The 21,435-nt window shown below is 54.4% G+C and overlaps 1 protein-coding gene across 6 annotated transcripts; it reads right to left on the minus strand.

Annotated features, from left to right (window-relative positions):
• Positions 1–1,755: 1,755 nt before the first annotated feature.
• On the minus strand, positions 1,756–21,108 carry KMT5A (lysine methyltransferase 5A). Of its 6 annotated transcripts, none has more exons than XM_045073590.1 (8): positions 20,963–21,108; positions 15,508–15,629; positions 14,174–14,330; positions 10,767–10,986; positions 10,320–10,407; positions 5,639–5,698; positions 4,304–4,494; positions 1,756–3,655 (listed from the first exon to the last, which is right to left on the minus strand). In XM_045073590.1, exons 1-8 carry the CDS (start codon positions 20,970–20,972, stop codon positions 3,445–3,447), a joined length of 1,059 nt encoding a protein of 352 aa, XP_044929525.1. In that variant the 5' UTR covers positions 20,973–21,108; the 3' UTR covers positions 1,756–3,444. The 6 variants fall into 6 exon arrangements, with proteins under 6 accessions (XP_044929525.1, XP_044929526.1, XP_044929529.1 ...); XM_045073591.1 differs by lacking the exon at positions 20,963–21,108 and adding an exon at positions 15,897–16,227; XM_045073594.1 differs by lacking the exon at positions 15,508–15,629 and having other exon boundaries at positions 20,963–21,043.
• Between the last annotated feature and the right edge of the window lie 327 nt (positions 21,109–21,435).

The raw sequence follows: 21,435 nt of genomic DNA on the forward strand, positions 1-21,435 counted from the left end.
ATCATTGTGTGTTGCTGTCCGTAAGGCATTTATACATAACACCTGCCCTCCCGGACCTGGGGGATCCCCCTGTACAAACGTTCAGCTGCCTCTTTCTCCCTCATGGAGCTAGATAAGGCCAGAAAACCCTACTCCGAAAGAAATGTCAAGTTAAAACAGTCTCTCCTGTGTATCCAGGGAAAGACCGACTTTTAAAGAAGGACAATAAAGAACGCTCAGATTTTAGCTGCTCTTGATCAGATCAGACACTGGGCTGTCGGAGTTCCGAAGGTAAGTCCCGGGAGCGTTTCTCCTGGAGCTGGGGCCCCGTGTGACCATGGAATGTGCTAGAGCTCCTTCCATGCCACAGGCTTCCTCCGCCAAACCCAGCACCCGGAGGAACTGGCTGAGAAGTGGATTTCCAAGTCAGGTTTCACAAGGCACAAGAAGTGGTTGCTGTAGCGATCGTCTTTAAAAAATGAGTAGGTTGGGGCGCCTGGGTGGTTCAGTGGGTTAAGTCTCTGGCTTTGGCTCAGGTCGTGATCCCAGGGTCCTGGGATTGAGCCCCACATCGGGCTCTCTGCTCAGCAGGGAGCCTGCTTCCCGCTCTCTGCCTGCCTCTCTGCTACTTGTGATCTTTATCAAATAAATAAATCAAATCTTAAAAAAAAAGAAGTAAATAGAGCCGCTAAGTGTCAGAGTTCGGAGGCTCTTTGCGATCAGTCCCAGGCAAAGTTTCTTCCTTCCTTTCTTTCTTTTTTTTAAAGATTTTGTTCATTTATTTGGGAGAGAGCACAAGTGGGGGCAGGGGGAGGAATAGAGGGAGAAACAGACTTTCCACAGAGCAGGGAGCCCAATGCGGGGCTCAAACCCTGGACCCTCAGATCATGACCTGAGCCGAAATCACAAGTCAGACACTTAACCAACTGAGCCACCCAGGCGTCCTGAAGCAAAGCCAAGTTTCAATCTTAACAGCAAACATGATGCCTGAGGGCATGCTCCACATGCTTTTCCATTACTAACTCTTGTAATGCATTCCCCCACGTGCGTGCACCAGCTCTGCTCCATGTTGCCGAGGGAAGTGACACGCACAGAGCCGTCACCTGCCCAGCGTCACACAGCTGGCTGTCCCAGGGCCAAGTGCACTAGGCCACCAGAGCACCCTATTCCCTCCAAGGTGAAGACGGAGTCATCCGTGACGGCTGAATCCTTAGGACACCCCTGCTTGTCAGTGGGGCAGAGGCTGTTCCCATGTGGTTGAGCTCTGGAAAAGGAAAGGGATTTGTGCAAGGTGACAGGCTGGCAGACGCAGCTGCTGCTGGCATCAGATCTTCCACTTGTCAGCCAAGGACTCTACCCACTGTCCCCATCCGCCTCGAGTGCAGTGGCTGGTGGGGCACGTGGTGGGGAGAGATGTGGACTGGTAGGAGGCGCTTCCCACTCAAGACAGGCACACACAATGATGCCAGGCGTCGTTCTAAGGGTGTTTTCAACATGCGTTGGCTTTTAATCATCGCTGGCACCTATGACCCCCATTGTACCAATAACAGAATGTTCTCCTAGGAGGGCATTCACCCCACCCTTTTCTTTTTAAAGATTTAAAGTAACCTCTGCACCCAACATAGGGCTTGACCTACAACCCCCAGATCAAGAGTTGTATGCTCTACCAACTGAGCCAGCTGGGTGCCCCTACTGTGTAACCCTTTTGTAAAAGAAGGCTGAAAATCCAACCCTCTGTCTCCACCATGTAAAAAATAGAAAGACACACAGGTGGCCTTGCCTGGCAATAAATATTTTAATTTTTGTTTCATTTTTATGATGACAAATAATTTTCAAGTTATTTCCTTTTTTTTTTTTTTTTTTAAATACAAAGCTAAACCACAAACAGGTACAACCAAGACATTTTATCTCACATTTACACACTCTGTCGGATCCTCGTCCAATTCTCTGACCACTGACCAGGCAAATGTGGGTTTGGGGGGGAAGACTTTCTTAGGTAGCACCGTGGTGAGGCCAGGGGGCAGGGGTGGGGGGGGCATCAAGGTTGAGGACAGGCTCTCATACCTGTCTCCATTCACATTTACCTGGGACCAGGGGAGGCCAGGAGACCCCAGGTCATGGATCCAGAGCCATGGCCCCCTGGACTGCAGGTTAACAGAGTGAGAATAGGTCCCCCTTCAGGAGGGAGGAGGAAGCTACCTACCCCTCCTGTCACAGTCAAGGTGAAAACTTGACCCTTAGCCTTGATCCTGGGCTGCCGGGCCTGCCCACTCCACTGCTACCAGCGGCTGGGGCGGGGGCCCTGCATTTCAGGGTCTGCGGGCTCCCCCTTCGGTTCATGGCTGCATCTTCATTTTTGCAGGAAGGACACCAGGTGGTCTGACAATCAGAAAGCCTGACAGCAGGTCTGGGAACTTTCAACCCATTGGAATCAGGTCAGGGTGGGGGGAGGGGGGGGTAATGGGTAAGTAATTTCTGGTCCCGCTACAAAACTTTTATTTTTGATTAGAATAGAGTACCATCTCAAATCTCCTCTACAAAAACCAAAAAAACCCAAAACCAAAAAAAAAAAAAAAAAAAAAAGAAGAAGAAGAAGAAAGAAGGAAAGAAAGAAAAAAAACGCAGCCACTCACTTCAAGACCTATATACATGTAAGTTGTTTTCTGTGGTTTTTTCTTTTTTTTTGTCTTTTTTACATTTTTTTTACTTTTTATTATTATTATTTTTTTAAAATAAATTCAGTGTTCACATTTCTATAAAGAATTAACCCAGTTTTGGGAAACCCTGCCCCAGCAGGGTGAGCAAGCAATGCTTTTCCCTGCCCACATCTACTCTGATTACCCGCCCTGATGCTTCGAGGTGCCCAGAAAAGCGGCAGCCTGTGGAAGAGTAAACCTAGGCCTGGCCCGCGCCTGGGGGCCACAGGGTCAGTAAGCTTTCGAGAAAGCAGAGGGGAAGACTAGCTTACTGCGAAACCTTTTTTAAAAAATATTCATACACTTCCATGTGCGCCTGTCCAGACGTCAGGAAAACAAGAGCTTGGGAACACCCCGGCCGGGCCCGGGAGGCGGCGTCACCCGCCCATGGCCGGAGGGGTGTGGGGAGGAGAGTCCTGGCTCTTCGGTGGGAGGCGGGAGTCACCCAGCTTCCGAGTTCATGTCCACTCTTTCCTCTACAACCTGTGCTGCGTCTCTGACTGCATGCACGGGAAGCACGAACGTGTGACTTGTATGCAAAAAAGGTACAAAAACAACTAGAATATAAAAGTTTTGGTAATATAAGGCCATCTGTTCAAGTCCACCTTGGAAACCTGTAACAGATATTTAAATACTACAGTGAAAAGGCATCTTAATATACTTTTTAAAAACATCTGAAGTAATCTGCTAAGATTAAGTGTGTAAAAAAAAAAAATCAATTCCCTTTGAGGGCACTTTGTCCATGGAAGAAGGGGGGAGGGCGGGGAGGTTAATGCTTCAGCCAGGGGTACGCTTCGATGGAAGCCCGGCTGCGGTCCCCATAGTCATACAGGAGCTCCTCCCCGGCCTTGATGTCGCGGGAGGCGATGAGGATGAGGTGAGGCACGCCGTCGATGTCGTGCAGTTTGGTCTGGCAGTTCCCGCACTTGCTATGATTGATCAGTCTTCCCAGGCGATTTGTCTCTCGAGTCGCATCCACGCTGGCGGGCGGGAAGGCAACAGAGGATTACATTGATAAAGAGGCTTTTGATCCCTGTCCCGGCCAGCGCTCGACTCTGGTGGGATGTCGATTTATAGCCACGTTTGGGGGAAAGCAATTCGAATCAAAAAATCATCTTTAAGAGCCCAGGAGGCACTGGGGCGGGGGCAGGGGAAGGGTAGGAGGAGACAGGAACACAAAAGGCTCCTTGTGGGGGGGGGCGTGGGGCAGGTGCGTAATAAATGAATGAATGAATATCGACTCAGCGGGGTCGTGGGGGAGGCGGTGTGGGCGAGAAGGCAGGGAGCATCGGGAACTCTCCGCACCTTCCGCCCCATTTTGCCGGGAACCTAAAACAGCTCAGAAAAACAGAGCCTAAAACAAAACAAAACAAAAAATCGAGTGTACCGGCCATATGGTTAGAGGAGAACCAGTGATTTCTAGAGCCGCTCTGGCCGAGCGCCACGAATGCCAGAACGGGCCCAATCCCGAATGTTAAAATGACAAGTCGGGGAGAACAGCTTCGTGGCTTTGGGGGGGGGGGGGAGTAGCAAGAGCGAAACAAAAAGTAGGAGCCAGAGGAGGAAGCAGGGTGCCCCTATGGCTCCTGGCCCCGAGGGCTGTCCTCGCTGCCAGGCCGCGGACTTACCAGTAGGTTTTGCTCAGATACTGAAAATAGTACATGTAGCAGCCCGTGGATGGGTCCTGGGCGTACAGAGCCTCCCGCTTCTTGGCATCGGTGATCTCGATGAGGTCCCCATGGTACTCGACCACAAACTCGCCCCGGGAGAACTGCTTGGTGGCGATCACTCCCCGGCCCTTGCCGTCGATGAGGTCAATCTGTGGGGAGGAGGAGAGCGCTGCTTCCTGACCGGGCGGCGGGCCGGCTGCCCAGGGCCTGCCTCACCTTCTCACAACAGCTTCGCAGAGGTGCGCCCTAGACCCCATCACTAGGGACACAGCATGACGGGTATGATGAACCAGAGGCTGCTGTGCAACCATCTCCACAATCCATCACCCCGAAAAGGTCCCCTGTGCCCTTTTAAAGCATTGTTACATCTGAGCCTCCAGAGAGATCTGCCGGGTGGGTGTTGCTCCATCTTGTAGACGAGGAAACAGAGGCTCCGAGAGGCAGAACTATGTCCAAGGCCACATGACTGGGAAGTGGTAAAAGCCTGACTCACATCCACATACGTGGCCTTTTCCGGGGAGTAGGAGGGCCCCGTGTGCCAAGTGTCTCCTTTTTTCTGCAATTTACCCTCCTGTGCCTCTGCTTGTTCAGTTATAAATGGGGTGCAGGGTGACTGCTTGCGTGGCCCAGACCCCTCGGCGGCCACCACAGGCTCCGCCCTTTTCATCCACCCGTGTGTTTGCAGTACGGGAGAAGAATAGGAAATTTCCTGGGCCCTGTCATTTCCCAGGAAAACAGAATTTAGGAAAAATGTGTTAGTCTGACTGGGCCTCATGCTAAATGAAAGCAGCCAGATACAACAGGCCATCTACTCTGTGACTCCGTTCATAAGAAATGTCCAGAACAGCCAAACCCACAGAAGCAGACACATTAGTGGTGGCCGGGGCTGGGGGAGTGAGGAGTGATGGCTACTGGGTACAGGGTTTCCAGCTGGGAGGATGAGAAAGTACTAGAACTAGACAAGACTGACGGTTGCACAACGCTGTGAATGTACTTAATGACACTGAATTGTACACTTTAAATGGGTTAAACTGGTACGTTTATGTCATATGTACTTTACTGCAAATTTTAAAAGTTTCATTAGGTAATATTTCCCATATAAAGGCCATTAACAGTTCCTTCCTGAGACGTTCCCTGAACAGATTTAGTATCTGGCCGCTTGACAACCAGCTGCGGTGACTGTTACGGGGCTAGGGCAGCCCGCTGGCCGCTGGGAGCTGAGGAGCAGGGGTCGGGGGGTGGGGGGGACCCACCAGCCGCAGCCTCCGAGCAGTAGGCCCTGCTGCCTCTTACCTTCATTCCTTCTTCCTTCCCACTTTCAATCAACTCGTCTATTCTTTTCCTTTCTTCAGACTGGGCAGAGGGAAGAAAAAAAGCAGCACTTCAGCATTCTCTCCTGGGCCACGCTGGGCAGCCTGGACCACCCACAGGTCACTCAGGGCTGGCCTCCGTGACAGCAGTCCCCGAAAATGCCCGCACCCCCACAGCCCCATCCGTTTCTCACCGCCATCTGTTGTGGACGGTTTGCCACCTGGGGCTCACATGAACCGGGGTGTAGGGGGGAGGGCGGGGACACGGCGGTGGCCCGACTGCAGAGTGGGTCAGGGGCTCTGTACTGTTTGGCCCGTGCAGTATCGTTTAGACTATCCAAACTGCCGACGTGTAAAATCAGGACAGAACTCCGTACACCACTGGCCAGGGCAGAGAGGCTGTGTCCTCGAAGGGGTGGGTGTACACCATGTCTCTCCTGTCTGACAGCCCCCGCAGGCGCCTTGCTTTAGAAACTGGACCTGGGTCTCCACGAAGCCACGGCCACGGCTGAGAACAGGGCCTCCCACCCCCAAGAGGCAGTACCACCCCGAACAAAGAAGTCCAACAGGACTGCACACTCCTGGCCTCACCGGCCCCTCAGGACCACCACCTCCCTCCCAGATCCAAGTCCCATGCTCTGTCTGTGCCCAGGACTGTGGGGAGGCACAGGGAGCCACACAGAAAGCAAGCAGAAGCCGGGGCCCTCTTCTGGGCACCACAGAGGGGCGCACGGGCGGGGGGCCTCCACCCACCGCTGAGCAGACCTGGCCCAACCAGTGGCCCCTGCTGGCAGCGCACACGGACCTTCCCGGGCCCTCTCCACGTGGCAGGATGGGGACACCGGGTTTACAGACCCAGCGTGAGGGCCACACTACACACCCCTGCATCCAGCCCACGTCCCAGCTCTTCCACGGCCACCCGCCAGCCAAGCCGCGGCCACCATCCCCGGGCTCCGGGCGGCCACCCTGCCCTCCCCCTCACTCTGTTCCCCACACAGCAGCCAGAGCCGTCTTGTACACAATCTACAAGAGGTGCCTGGGCGGCTCAGTTGGTTAAGTGTCTGACGCTTGGTTTTGGCTCAGGTCACAATCTCTTGTTTGGGGTCATGGGATCGAGCCCCGCATCAGGCTCTCTGCTCAGCAGGGAGCCTGCTTCCCTCTCTCTCTCTCTGCCTGCCTCTCTGCCTCCTTGTGCTCTCTGTCAAATAAATAAATAAAATCTTAAAAATAAAATAAAATAAAATAAAATAAAATAAAATATGGGGCGCCTGGGTGGCTCAGTCAGTTAAGCGTCTGCCTTCGGCTCAGGTCATGATTCCAGGGTCCTGGGATCGAGCCCCACGACAGGCCCCTCTCTCTCTGCCCCTCCCCCGACTCATGTGCTCTCTCACTCATTCTCAAATACATAAATAATTGAAAATAAAATAAAAATGTCGTTTCCCTGCTTAAAGCCTTCCAGGAAGTTTACTGAATAGTTATGGACCAATGTTGGTTCACTGTGGCAGATGTTACCAGGACGGTGTAGGGAAGGTGTTAATGATGGGGAAACTGAGTCAAGGATCTATGGGAGTACTCTGTACTATCTTCGCAGCTCCTCTATAAATCTGAAATTATTCCAGAACAAAGAGTTTATTTAAAGAGAAGCAAAACCTTGAGGCCCCTGGGGGTGCACTCTGTTGAGCATCCACCTCTTGGTTTCAGCTCAGGTTGTATCTCAGGGCTGTGAGATCAAGCCCCACATTGGGCTCTGCACTCCGTGGGAGTCTGCGTGAGATACTCTCTCTCTCTCCCTGTGCCCCTTCCTCTCCCAAATGAATAAATAAATCTTTTAAAAAGAGAGAGAGAGAGGGAGTGAGAGAGAGAGAAGCAAAAGCTTTTCCATACCTTCCCACTGCAACAGAGATAAAATCCATTCTTCCAGTGGCCTGTGAGGCTACACAGAGTCCCAGCCATCTGCCATAGTCACCCTTGCTCCTACATTCTGGCCACACTGGCTGACTCTCTTACAGGGCCAGGCTTGTTCCTGCCTCAGGGCCTTTGCAGGTCCTCCCCACCCCAGCCTGGAACACCCTTTCTCCCAATCCCTTCACCTGGCTTGTGTCCTCCCTTCCAAGCTCTGCTCAAAAGGCAGCCCCCTCAGTGAAACTTCCGTGACTACTGTAGCTACTGTAGCCTTAGCCTCACCCAGCTTTCAAACTACTCTGATTTATTAATGTCCAAGGACTATCTGAAATTATATTGTTCTTTGGTGGGTTATTTTTAAAATTGTGAATTACTCCCCACTGGAATACGAGCTGAGTACAGATCCTGCATGCCATGGGATGTCCTGCCCCAGAAAGGTGCCTGACACATAGTAGCCCTCAAGCAATGGCAACATTACCACATGCACTTCCCTGCGGAAAAATTATTAGCGTGCGCAGGAGACCAGAAACAGGGAGGAGCGAGGTAAGCTCTGTAACGGAAAGTGACCTGAGGACTTTCCTGCCATGACTGAATGTGGCACCAGGACCTGGGAGCGGGCTAGATGCCCTGAAGGCAGAGCCACAGTCTGAGCTCCATTCCGGAGGCTCCACACTCAGAAGCACGCGCGAACCACCTCCAGGCCTCCGAGTGAGAACCCAGGCAGTAGTCTATGAGGGGCGGGTGGAGGCAGACTGAGTGGGAGGTAAGCGAAGTCTGAATTAGGTCGAGGCTGCTTTGCACATCAGGCCTGGCGCTGGGCTGAGGAGGAAGAAGCCAGGGCACTGTACCCATGTAGGCTGTCACCCCACCCACAAGCAGGCCAGCCAACTAAGGGGCCCCCACTGCGAAGCAACAAGCGGTTCAGGGTTTTCTCTCCAAGGCCCAGTGTCCACCCTCTTGAGCCCTGGCTCTGGCCTGTTTTCAGACTTAATTATCTGCAAAAGTTGTCATTTTAGTTTCTCCCCTGGCTACCCCCAACCCTTTCTCACGCCCCATGTGCCCGGACCCTGGTTTCTGGGGCCTCAAAGAGCAGGCAGGTCGGGACTAACCTTACCCCTCGGACAAGGCTCAGCTGCCCCTCGAGTTTTACCTGTGCCATCAAGAGAAGACACCGCCCTGGCCAGCCACAGCCTCACACCCCAGCCAACAGCCGCCTACCCGCCTGGCCGGCAACCACCTGGCCCTGGTGCTCACTGGGCAGAGCTAACCCAAACAAGGGGAGCACAGCACGGCTCTCCCCGCCACTGGCTCTCTGGTGACACGGAGAACTTTCCTAGCTGCAGACCAAGCTTCGGAGAAGCGTCTGTTCCCTCCTGCTCAGCTGCTGCCACATTTTGTAGCCCTGCATCACGTCCTGTGGCAGCCTGCCCTCCCCCAGCCTGAAAAAGACCTTCTTTTTTTTTTATTAAAAAGGCAGACTCAGCTGCCCTCCCTCTGCAGCCCATGGCAGGCCTCGGCGAACCCCCAGTGCTCCCCGTGTGGGCACCGCAGCCCCAATCGCGGCTGAGAGCTGTGCTGGGTTCTGGGGCCTGGCACACACCCTCGCCCTCTGCAGGGCTGTCTTGAAGAGTGACCTCGCACAGCCTCCCACTGCAGGCAAACATTTTATAACCGCTTGTTCTTGGCTGAAAGACACTGCCTTTCTAAAGAAATAAAGCCAAAGCTTCTCCCTGGTGGGCGAAGCAGGGGGTGGGGGTGGACCCCTTCTCTCACTTATGTTAAAGGAAGCCTCATCGATTCAAATAAGCAGGGGAAGAGAATGCTACATTGCCGTCTCTGTAACTACAGTTTTAACCTACAAAATGCTGATGGAGTCTAGTTCAGGTTCAAATGCTAATACCGACAAGGCCTCAAGGAGGCAGGCTGGGGGTAGGGGGCGATGGGCACAGAACTCCCGCACCCCTCTGTGGGGGCCACAATCCCAGCCCTGCTCCTCCACCCCAGGGGGCTTTGATGGCATCGGAGGGCGGAGAGCCGCAGGGCAGAGCAGCCCAGGGTCTGTCACCTCCACACACTGGCAACGACCCCTGCAGTCTGGGCGGCCTTCCTCCATCCGATCCTTGATCCTTGGACCACAGCTGGGAGGGAGAGGAGAGGGGCCACGGGATGTGACGACCACAGGGAAGCAGTGGTGGCCACAAGTCAACCAGTGCCTCCAGGACGACAGGCCTGGTTCCCAGTGTTCCTCAACCCTGAACTCACTAAATCCCCCCAAAAACATGCCTGAGAGATACTGGTTTGTTATCCCATTTTACAGACAGGGCAACCGAGGCACAGAGCAGTTAAGTGACTGGCCCGAGTCCTACAACCGGTAAACGGCTTCCGAGACCCGCTCCGCACCCCAGAGATGCGACACAGGACCGTGTAACGAGCACGCCGGCAAGCCTGGGGAAGTGCGTGCGGCCTCCCCCAAGGTCCCACGCTCCGACTGCCCTGCCACCGCGTCCTGGGAAGGGCACTGTCCCTGCAATGCTGGATCGCCGGGGTGCGCTACAGCGGACGGGGTTCCTCCACGCAAGCGCCTCGCCCAGGCCTCCCAGGGACCCCAACCGCCAGGAGGGTGCCGTCCCTAGGAGGTGGCCCTGGAGACTGCTCCAGTCCTGACCCTGTCCTGCTCTGGTCCCGCCTGCTGCGCCTCGGTCCCCCACCCCGGCCCCCACCCCCGCCCCTCCACCAGCCAGGGGGCAATCACTGCACGCTACCTGCAGCTCAGCTTTGCTCTTCCTGGAGCTCCTCCGCACCGGGTAAAAATCCGTGAGTTTGCGATTCTGCTGGGCCTTCCCTTGAGCTCTGGGGTGGGAAGGGCAGAGAACACAAGGGCACGCTGAAACCACGCGCAGCCCCGGAGGTGGCTCCTTGGCAATGATGTCACTTCAACATCTCCGTCCCCGGGGGCCTGTGGTCACCAGGCTCACCCACCCAAGGGGGCCTCGGAGCGCGAGACAGGCTGCCTGCTCTCAGTGTCGGGGGGCACGGGGGGCTCCTGAGCTCTGGACTCAGACCAGGTAACGATGTCCCTGGGGGGGGTCTCACACAGCACCTGGGCCCGGATGACACAGAGGCCGGTAGGGGACCTGCTCCCCCAGCTGGCACCTGAGCCAGGTCTGGGGCTGAAGCCGCACCCTGCGCCGCCTCCAGGAGGCACTTACTTCTTCCGCGGGGCCTGTTTGCCCTTGACAGGCTTTTTCAGGGCTTGCTTGGCGATGGCAGCGATGGCAGGATCACAAGAGGAGGTCGGAGTTTTTGGAGGTTCTGCTGCTTCGGATTTTTGGTTTGGAAAAGGTGCCAGGGGACCCCTCCTGGCGTCTTTGAGCTTCTGTTCCTCGGACTTCATGGCGCTCCGTACTGCGTTCCCACTGTTTCTCTTCTCTGCAGGCAGAGCCCGGGGAAAGACAGAGGGTTAGTCGCTACTCTCCGTCTCCCAGCCTCCCGACCTTCAGCTTCTAGGACAGGCTTCTGGAAGGGAGAGGCCCTGGGTGTGGCAGGCGCAGTGCCCTCCGCCTGGGGGACCCCGTGTCTACTAACGGCTCCCAGGGGAGCAGCACGTGGCTTCACTTTCGGACCCAGGCACAGGGCAGAGCTTTTTGTCTGCATCTTTTTAATTCCTTTTTTTTTTTTCAGCTTTACTGAGGTTATCATTGAGAGAACAGTAAGGTATTTGCAGTGTATTTCCTGATGATTTGTTGGTAGACATGGTGGACGATTCCTCCCATCTAGCGTGTGAACGTTTCTGATCTCCTGCCTCTTGATGGGGGCGGGGGGAGCGAGAGAGAGGACCCTCAAGGCAGAGCCACCAAAGGAGGCACCAGCCACGAAGGTGCTCAATCCGGAACTTGCCCACAGACTCCAGGAAAAAAGCAAAACTCCCAGAGTGGACCTGCGTTGATGGACAGGAATGAGGTCATAAAGCAGAATTTCTTCCCTAGCAAAGACCTCTGCCCCAAGAGCTGCCTGGCGCGCTTCATTTCAGACTCTAAGAAAAAATCGTTTCCTCCTCTAAGGGGACCAAAGCCCTACGTTCAGTGGTTCTCGGCACAGTGACCTGACACTGACCCATGCGGCGCTGGGAGGGATGCAGAAAAGGATGTGTTACTAAAAATAGCTGTGAAGCACCAGTGTGGGTGAATGATAGACTTTTTGGGAGAATGACGGACTTTAAAAAAAAAAAAAAAAAAAAAAAGGAAGAAACGTAAGTCAAGAATACATAGCTGGGGGGCGCCTGGGTGGCTCAGTGGGTTAAAGCCTCTGCCTTCGGCTCAGGTCATGATCCCAGGGTCCTGGGATCGAGCCCCGCATTGGGCTCTCTGCTCAGCGGGGGGCCTGCTTCCTCCTCTCTCTCTGCTTGCCTCTCTGCCTACTTGTGATCTCTGTCTGTACAATAAATAATAAATAAAATCTTTAAAACAAAACAAAACAAAAAAAGAATACATAGCTGGTAGGAACATAAAATGGCGCAGTCACTTTAGAAAAGAGCCTGGCAGTTGTTCAAAAGTTCGACATGGAGTTACCATATGACCCAGCAGTTCCTCTCAGAGGCGGCTGTTACGAGAATTAAAAACATATGTCCACACAAAAACCTGTATGCGAATGTTTGTGGCAGCTTATTCGCAAGAGCCAGAGCAGAAACGACCCAAATGTCCATCCACTGATGACTGGGGGAGCACAATACGGTCCGTCCACGTGACGGGATATTATCCAGACACGGAAAGGAGTAACGTCCTGACACCTGCCCTTGAAAACGTGATGCTGAGTGGAAGAAGCCAGACCCCGAAGGCTACAGATTCTGCGGGATTCCGTCTACTTATATCCAGGGACACAAATCCAGAGGGTTCTGAAAATACATTAGTGGCTGCAAGGGCTGGGGGAAGAGGTGGAACCACGGATACTAATGGGTACAAGACTTCTTTTTTGGCGCAAGGAATGTTCTGGTACCAGACAGTTGGTCATGGTTACGCCTGTCTGTGATAAGACTAAAAACCACCACGTTGGACACTTTCAAATGGTGACCACTGTGATAGGAGACTCAGAGTGCAATAAATAAGCTAAAAAGAAAATGATGTCAAAATCCACCCAGGCTCCTTTCACTGCCTCACACCCCCTAAGTGGAACCTGATGGAATTAAGTCCAGGACACCACCCTTAAAGATCCTAGGAGTGCATGACGCCCGTGTACGTCAGCTAACACGTCAGTCTGAGTCAAGGCAGAAACAAAGCTGAGAATCAAGGACAAAAGCCTGGCCCTTGAGGTCTCCTCCAAAGTATATCCGGCCCCAGATCCTAACTGTGGCCATTTAGTGACACTAGAAGTCAAAAAAACTAGCTTTTGTACATGTCACCGTTCAGGATCACTCACATTCCACCCCATTCCAGGAGGGATGGGAGACGGCCTGACCACCATTTAGGGAGAGCCCCTTCCTCAGTCCCTACGTGGTAAGTGCTAGCCTAAGTGTTGCCAATGCAGTGAGGAATAGGCCAGCAAGGAAGCGGTGCCAGTGTGGAGCACTGCACAAAGCCCTCCCCACCCAGGCTCTAACCAATCTTCAGATAGCCCTGCGAGGCAGGAGTTCTCCCTCCCACTTCAAAGATGAAAGAACAGAGGCTTGCAAAAGCGGAGTGACCTGCCCCAGCCTCTCCTTGAGAGTGGCAGAGGTAGGATTAGAACCCAAGTCATTTGAAGACGGACTGAAATAGTATCACCCACTGCCCTGGGTGGGGAGATCAAGCTGAGGCCCAGTTCCTGCCCCTGGTTCTGGGCTTCCCCAGCCCTGGCGCTCAGCTCTGGCTGCGGACACTGTGCTCACCACCACTTATGGCATTTCTGTAAATGAATTACAAGGCTTCCTCATCCAAAGCAGATGGCTGCCAGAGTTCTGCTTCTTTAAGGCAAGTTTTAATTAGAAGGGACCTTGGTGAATTGGGGAAAGCTCTTCTTCTCCACTGCAGCTTTAAGAGGGACAATATTTGGAAGGGAGCAAGATTTCTATGAGGTTTCAGCCTGTTTTTGCAGGGCCAAATAGAATTTCCAGTAATTATGTATTTTCTTGTTCGGTATTTTAACTCTGGATCTCACCACGGAGTGTGCTGCTTCAGAGAGCAGCACTGAGCACTTGAGTGGCAAGAAACTCAGAAAGGAGGTCAAAGCCGGCTCAAAAGAGGAAAGGAAGTCAGTTCCCTGCGTTCACACAACACAGTTAGGACGGCGAGCCCCTGCTCTGTACCCCCCAGACCCCTAAGTTCTGTACTGTGGGTACTTGTGAGCCTCTGGATCTGTAGCTCAGGTGTGATTTTTGCAACCTGGCAACACACTCAAGCTTGAGCGATAGGCTAACTCTTGCGAAAGCAGGGAAAACCTGTTAGACCGACAGGGCACACACCCTGGGATAGGCCGCTCTTCCCCCGGTGTCTGTTTCTTAGGAGCAAGACAGAACATGGTTCAAACCCTTGAACCTGGGTTTGAAAAGGCTGGATAAACATTTAACACATGCGCACAATTCCGGAAGAGGGGCTTCTGCAACCGGACCAGCTGTGGTCAGAGCAGGGCCATTTCAGAGCCTTACCTTCTCGTTTCCTGTAGAGTCCCGCTAATGGCTTCCCCTGGCATTTGACTTCGTGATGTGCAACTGAGTTCTCTTCCTGAAGGGGGGAACGCATTCCAGAGCATTTGTTGGGGCTCATGTAGGAATAGATCTTTGATTGCCCGGTAAATACATTCTCCTAAAACGACAAATGCATGTTCTGAAAGAGGCGTGAAGAAGAAGATCCCAGGGCAAATGGCGGAGAAGGGCACTCAGAATAACCAAAACCAAAGACAGACATCATCTCTCAAAAGCAGGCCACCAGGAGTTGCCAGTCCTGCGGGGAACAGTGGAAGGTTTATGATCTCCCAGGTACAAGTTAGACGCTTCCCAAACTCATAGGGTCTCCAATTCTGGCCACTAAGGGCACATTTGGCTGGCACGAAGCCAGCTGTATACCAAGGTGTATACCAGAAGCCAACAACCTACCAGGAGCAGAGAGGTCGGAATGACCCAGACTGAACAACTGCAGAATTTGATGGGCCGGCCTGTGTGCAGGAGCTAACTCCCCTGGCAGGAGCTTCGGGAACTCTTAGCCCAGAAACAGGCCTCAGGGAATCTGATTAACCACTTCTGGGTCTGAAGGCAGCCTCGAGGACTTGTCAGGACTGCCTGAGCCTTCAGTGTGCCCAAGCCTGGCCCCTCTTAAATCAACGCAGCCTCCCAGGACTGCGGGACTGGACTGCAGTGGTAATCGAAGGGTGTGGTTAAGGGTGGAGAGCTTAATAAAAGCAGAGCCTACGGCCAGCTCCTGTAGGGCGGTCACTCTATTGCAAATGGCATCCAGGCATTAAAAGGAGGAGGGTGGGCAGGCGGGTGGGGGCGGTACAGGTCACTGCTGGCGTCTCTGGGTGTGGGGCCTCTCCTCTGAGTAAGCACGGATTGGAGGAGGGCTTCCCAGAAAACATGGTAGGGCCTTTCTGCCCAGTGAACCTTTAAACACCAAATCGGCGAGACCCGTGACCTCTGTGAGGGACCCGGGCAGGCCCCGCACACCCTGGGGAAAGCAGCCACACCGCCGGGGTAGCTGGATCTCGGGGTGCGGAAATGCCATAAAGACACAAACTTTTCCGAGGTCAAATACTACCAGGGTCATGGCGGAGCCAGTGCGGACGCCACTCCCAGGCAGGCAGCAGAAAAGGAAGCTGCCGGAGCCGGGCGCCCCGCCCGCACCCCCCCGCCCCTGGGCCCAGGGCCGCGGGCGGGGGTCCCGGGGCGCGCGCGCGCACGTGCTCGCGGCGCCGGGCCGGCGGGGGCGGCCGGCCGCGCGGCCCCTCGGGGCGCGCTGAGTGAGAGCGGGGAGGGTGCCTGCTTACCCCGTTGGTGCGGGGCCTCCCCGGGCCCCTCCGCTCCACCATCTCCGGGCCCGGGGCCGTCGCTGCCACCGCCGCCGCCGCCGCCGCCGCCTCCACCGCGCGGGGCTTGGACATCTTCCTGCCTGGAGAGGGGGACCCGGGGGAAGCGGGGGAGGGGGCGCTCAGGGCGCGGCGGGGCGGGGAGCGGGGCCGCCCGGGCCGGGCGCCGCGACGGCGCCTCCCGCCGCAGCCATGTTCCGAGGGCCTGGCGGTGGTGGGCCGCCCGCTCCGCCGGGAGGCAGGGGCCGGCCGGCCGGGCCGGGCCGGGGCCCGGGTCGCCTCCCGCCGCCCGGCCCGGCCGGGCCCCGCGCGCCGCCCGCCCCCCGCGCGGCCGGGCCCGCCACACCCACCTGCAGCCCGGCCAGGCCCATGGCGGCGCGCCCCGCGCCCTCGCCCTCGCCGCCGCCGCCGCGGCCCGGCCACCACCGCTGCCGCTGCCGCTGCTGCTGCTGCTGCCGCCGCCACCAGCGCCCCGCCGCGGCGCCCCGGGGAAGGGCCGGCGGCGCCCCACGGCGCCCCCTTCCCCCATGGCCTGCGAGGCAGGGCCCGGCACCAGCGCGCCGCGGCAGCCCCGGCCGGCCCGGGACCGAGGACTCTGGGAGGGAGGCGCTGGCGGCGCGTCCTCCGCGGCCCGCCCGCTCGCCGCCGCCGCCCACCGTCCGGCTCCCGGCCCGGGGAAGGGGCTGGCAGGGGCGGCGCTGCGAGGCTCCTCCGGAGGGAGGGAGGGAAGGAGGGAGGGCGGGCCGGGCGGCCGCGACGAATCCCGACTCGGGCGCGCCCCCTCTCAGCCACTCGGGGAGGAAGGGGTGGGAAACATGATAATGACAGCCCGGGCTCTCGCCGGCCAGGCTCCTTCTCTCCCTGGCTCCGCGGATATTTTGGGAGACCGGTCGGTGCCAGGCGCAGTCAGCAGCGGTGAGCGCCACAGGCGGGAGTCTTCCAGTGTGCCCGAGCCTGTGCTCCCTGAGCGTTTGGGGGCATTTAATCCTCCGGGGGGGGGGGGTTAGGTCCCGTGGCAAACCCGTTAAAAATGAGGATACCGGGGCTCTAGAGAGGTGCTGGGGCTTGCTTAAGGCCACAGAACTAGAAATCGATGGGATCAAGTGTTAAACCCAGGCGGTCTGCACCCGTTCAGGCCCTTGGGAGATAGAGCCAGTGGTTTTAATGGCAAGTTGGTGGGGTGCTTCCCGTGCACACACGATCTCATCCAAATCTCACAACAGCCCTATAAAAGTACACACCATTATTATATCCTTTTAGATCCTTTCCACAGAAGGGGAAATTGAGGCTCAGAAAAGGGAGGAGCTTTGGCCAAATTCTCAGAACTAAAAATGAATTTCCTGGCCAAATGACCCCGGAGCCTGCACTCCCAGCCACAGATGAGGAAATTCAAGATGAAAGGGACAGATGCTATTGCAGAAGCATTAGCAAGTCACCTGGTTCTCCTGTCCACCCCCACGAGAAAATGTCCTAGGAAGGCAGGGGTTGCAGCCAGTCGGGTGTCTTGTGTTGGCAGAGCTTACCATCCTGCACCACTGTGCTGAAGGGTTTGAGGGCCCACAGCCAAGAGTCACTGTATTTCTGCTAAGTCACAGATGCAAACAAGACACCTCAGGCCATCTAGCTCCTACCACTCCGGTCACGGCCTGGGAGGCAAGCATTGGGTTTCTCTCCCTGCATCTGCCCCAGAGGTGCTTTGTGACCATGGCCTAGTCACTCCCCCGGATGAGGCCTCAGCCTCCTTGTGGACAATGACCAAGAACCTTGAATTCCTTAGCCCACTCAGGGCACCTTCCGATGTCCACAGAGAAAGAAATGGCTGCCCCTTGAAGTAGCTGCCTCCCCCTTAGAAAGGATAAGATTAAATAGGATTAAATGGCAGGAATAGGCTCAGGACCGTACCTCCCAGATCAGCTCCCGCTTTAGCATCCTGGGGCAGGGCTGGTCCGGACACCTATCCTCTCCCCTGGCAGCCCCCACATGAACCCTAACTCCAGTAGGATGGAATCCTCTGCTCACTTGAATACCCAAGAGACTACGGGGAGAGTGAAAGAAGATTCTAAAGTGACACTGACAGGCAAGTCAAGCCATTTGAAATAGTGTGCGCTCCATCTCCAGCGCGGAGAAAGCTTGCAGTTTGTCGCCAAACGATCATGGGAATCGTGGTTTGAGAACAGGAAGCAGCCACTCAGATCATCTTTTCTACTTCACATGCTAGTTCAACATCCTCCCCCCGCCCCCACCTGCAACTACACACTCATGCTCAGGGCCACAGCTTTCTCGGTTTCGGCCCTCAAATGCAGGGGGCATGTACGTTCAGATCCAAGTCTAGCACCCATCCCTCAACTCTGCAGCTCTGGTTCTAGAAGATCTAATGCAAATCATTCAACGTAACCTTCAACACAGTGTTTCCTGTTTCCGGACATGAGGTGTTTATGTGTATGTAATGAATATACCCATCAGCAGAAAGAAAAACTCAATGTTGTCCAGGATCTCACAGAAATAGAATTCAGCAGGAATGATACTAATAGCTAACATTTATTCAGTATTTACATGCTCGGCCCTACAAAAATGCATTATTTAATTTAACCTTCCCAACCCTTTAGGAGAAGGTACTATCCCTCTTGCACAAATGTAGAAATTGAGGCTCAGGGAAGACCAATCAGTTGACAGAATTACCCGACTCAAGTGGTAATAGAGCTGAGGTCTGAACCCAGAGCTGCTGCTGTACCAGTGTACTCTACCCTAAAGACTGTATATTGCTTCCCTTGAACTCAGACACAAAAATAGGAATTCGTTCATTCCACAAACATTTATTGAATACCTACTTCGTTACTGACCCTTGCTAAGGACACAACAGTGTACGTAAAGGCAGATGGAGTACGCTGAGCCAGAGGGGTAGGCAGGGCCCGGCAGGCCAGGGTGAGGATTGTGGGTTTGATCCTAAGAACAGTGGGAGAGGGAGGAGGAGTGAAGGTCACATGATAAAAAAAACTGTGTTCAGGGGTGCCTGGGTGGCTCAGTGGGTTAAAGCCTCTACCTTCAGCTCGGGTCATGATCCCAGGGTTCTGGGATCGAGCCCCACATCGAGCTCTCTGCTCAGCAAGGAACCTGCTTCCCCCTCTCTCTCTGCCTGCCTCTCTGCCTACTTGTGATCTCTATCTGTCAAATAAAATAAATAAAATCTTAAAAAAAAAAAAAAAACTGTGTTCATGGGGACCACTCTAGCTGCTGGGGCATAATAAATTGGAAATGGTGAAAGTGGAAAGAGGGAGACCAATTAGGAGGCCATCTGGCCATGGCAGCAGAAATGGAAAAAAGCAGATGGGCTAATCCTCCTCAAACTAATATACTTAAGGTTGAAAATATTTACATGACTGTAAAACTTTAAAACCAGAGAGGAGTTGCCTGGTATCTGAACATTTTGTTCATGGGACCCAGCAGGGTTCTCAAAGTGAGCTACACGTTTGCAACAAAGACAGCTTTTCTAGAAGAAAAAGCCTGACTCTTCATTCAGAGTATTAAAAAGGATTTGATATTTATACTACCAAATGCCCAATTTAATAATCTACAAGAGTAACAAAGCCTTAAGAAATAAGTAACTACGAAAGAAAGAAAGAAAGAGATGACTACAATTTGGGTGTCAAGTGGTAAAGGGAGAATCACTAACCAATAAATTACAAAGGTGATTTGTAAGCCTGCCACCGTGTGAGCTGGGAACACTTGTCCTCACTTTGGCTAAGGGACACAGAGGAACAAGGAAAGGCATAGCATGGCACTAGACAGTGGCACTGGACTTCAAGCTTCCACCTCTGAAAAATGGGAATAACAATTTGTAAAGATTAACTGAGATAATAAAGTGCCTGGCCCTCAATGGTAATTAGTATTTGCCTATATTAAGTATTTAAATATTTCAATGGCAAATTGCTTAGTTTTGTTTTCCCTATAGATTAATTAAAGCAAGCCATCTTTTTTTTTTTTTTTCTTTTAAAGGCACTACTGGGGGCGCCTGGGTGGCTCAGTGGGTTAAGCCACTGCCTTCGGCTCAGGTCATGATTCCAGGGTCCTGGGATCGAGTCCCGCATCAGGCTCTCTGCTCAGCAGGGAGCCTGCTTCCTCCTCTCTCTGCCTGCCTCTCTGCCTACTTGTGATCTCTCTCTGTCAAATAAATAAATAAATTCTTTTAAAAAAATAAAATAAAATAAAGGCACTACTGTTAAAACAGCTTGAATGATTTTGTTCTAATGGGAAAAATGAATCGGGGAAGCATACATTTATTATGATTTGTCAGATACTATTAAGTATACTTTTAGATGCTTAATACTTTCCTAAAGAAAAAATATTCGTCTTAACTCTCTCTGTGGACGGGGTTATGAACCACGTTAATTTGAAGTTCACTTTGCCTCATTTCTTAATCAGAACCTGGGTTGTTCTGAAAGACACTAAAAGACTCTGGATAATAAAGAATGCAATTCGGTGTAGGGCCTGAAAACAAAGGTCCCCAATAAATATTTGCTGAATGAATCTTATTTTATTCATTATTATTGTACTAGGGAGCGTACTGCATTAAGGCAAATTCCTGCTAACGTGTACTGCCTTGGGATTTTGAGAAAAATGTCAAACCTCAACTCTTTTTTCTGAAATAATAATTCTACTCAACCGTCACGCTCAAGTTTTTGTATGAAGGAGACACAGCAGCTGGGAATGACCAGCGGCTGGAGATCACTTTGCCGCATAACGTGGGTCTTACTGTCCTGACAGCAAACTAAGTGTGCAAAGAAGGACTTAAGGCAGCGACATCGCCTCCCGCGGCTGGACAATCCCACCCAAGCCATCTCCGTAGGCAGGAGTCCTGACCAGCTGCGGGACGAAGGGTCGCCCGCGGGGGGTGCCATGGGACTCATCTCATCCCCCAAAATGAGGTAACTCAGGGCGTGAAGAGGAAAGGCGCCTGCTGCGGTGTCCACGCCGACGCGCTCTCCACGATGGAGGTTACCCATCTGCGCCCTGGCCTCGGAGTCACCTCCTTTCCCAGCAAGAGAGAGCCCCGAAACGGGGCGAAGCTTCGCCCTCCCCCTCCCCGTATCAATAACATCCATTCCCTGGAGGTGCCCTGCGCTTTAGTCCCCGAAGAGCTTTGACATATGGATCCGTTGTTCCTGGAGAGGCAGGCCGGCGGGTGCCCACACTTTAGAAAGGGGAAACCGAGGCCTGGGAGTGGGAGGGACTTCTGGAGACTTGGATGGGGGGTCGGAGAAGGTTCCGCAACAACCCCCGCCCCCCCAGCCCAGTCTCCGCGCTCGGTCCGAGCAGACCTCAGCAGACCGGCTCCCCGCTGCCGCTCCCGCCACCCTGGTCCCCCGCCCGCACGATCCCCCACCCCGGCCGCCCCGGCGCTGACCACCTGGGCAAATACCTCTAGCCATGGCCGGGCTCTGTCACCGCCTAGGATCTCCCGGGAAACGCAGCTTTCGAAAAAAGTTGCAACAACTGTAGCCAACTGCTCCGCTGAGATACGGCTGCTGCCCTGATTGGCGCCGTGGCCCGCCTCTCCCCAGGCTGCCGGCGTGATAGGCGAACCCAGGAGGGAAAACCCGCCCCTCTTCCCGCCTTCCTGGCGGGGGCGGGGCAAGCGGCCGCACTTTCTACAAGCGCTTTAGGGACAGGTCCCCGCGGAGGAGGTGGGAGGGGGTTTAAATTTTGCCGTCTCCCTGCGCTGATTGGCTGAGGTGGGAGGACACCCGCGCTACCATTGGGAGGCCCCAGACTCCGCCCTCTCCCGGTGCCGAAGCTCCGCCTCGGGAGGTTTAGTCACGCGGCTGGAGGCCCTGGCTCTGAGCGGACCGGATCTGGGACTTCCGGTTCTTCTTGGGTTTGACCGGAACCCGA

The sequence above is a fragment of the Mustela putorius genome, unplaced genomic scaffold (assembly GCF_011764305.1).
Source record: "Mustela putorius furo isolate JIRA1106 unplaced genomic scaffold, ASM1176430v1.1 tig00537248_pilon_pilon_pilon, whole genome shotgun sequence".
In the NCBI taxonomy this organism is placed as follows: domain Eukaryota; kingdom Metazoa; phylum Chordata; class Mammalia; order Carnivora; family Mustelidae; genus Mustela; species Mustela putorius.

What these genes read in the sequence shown, in the direction of transcription:
- KMT5A (XM_045073590.1), bottom strand. An exon ending in GGAGGCCCCGCACCAACGGG is followed by an intron (nt 14,331 to 15,507) that starts GTAAGCAGGCAC and finishes TTGTCGTTTTAG; the next exon opens with GAGAATGTATTTACCGGGCA. An exon ending in GGAAGGAAGAAGGAATGAAG is followed by an intron (nt 4,495 to 5,638) that starts GTAAGAGGCAGC and finishes TCCTCCCCACAG; the next exon opens with ATTGACCTCATCGACGGCAA.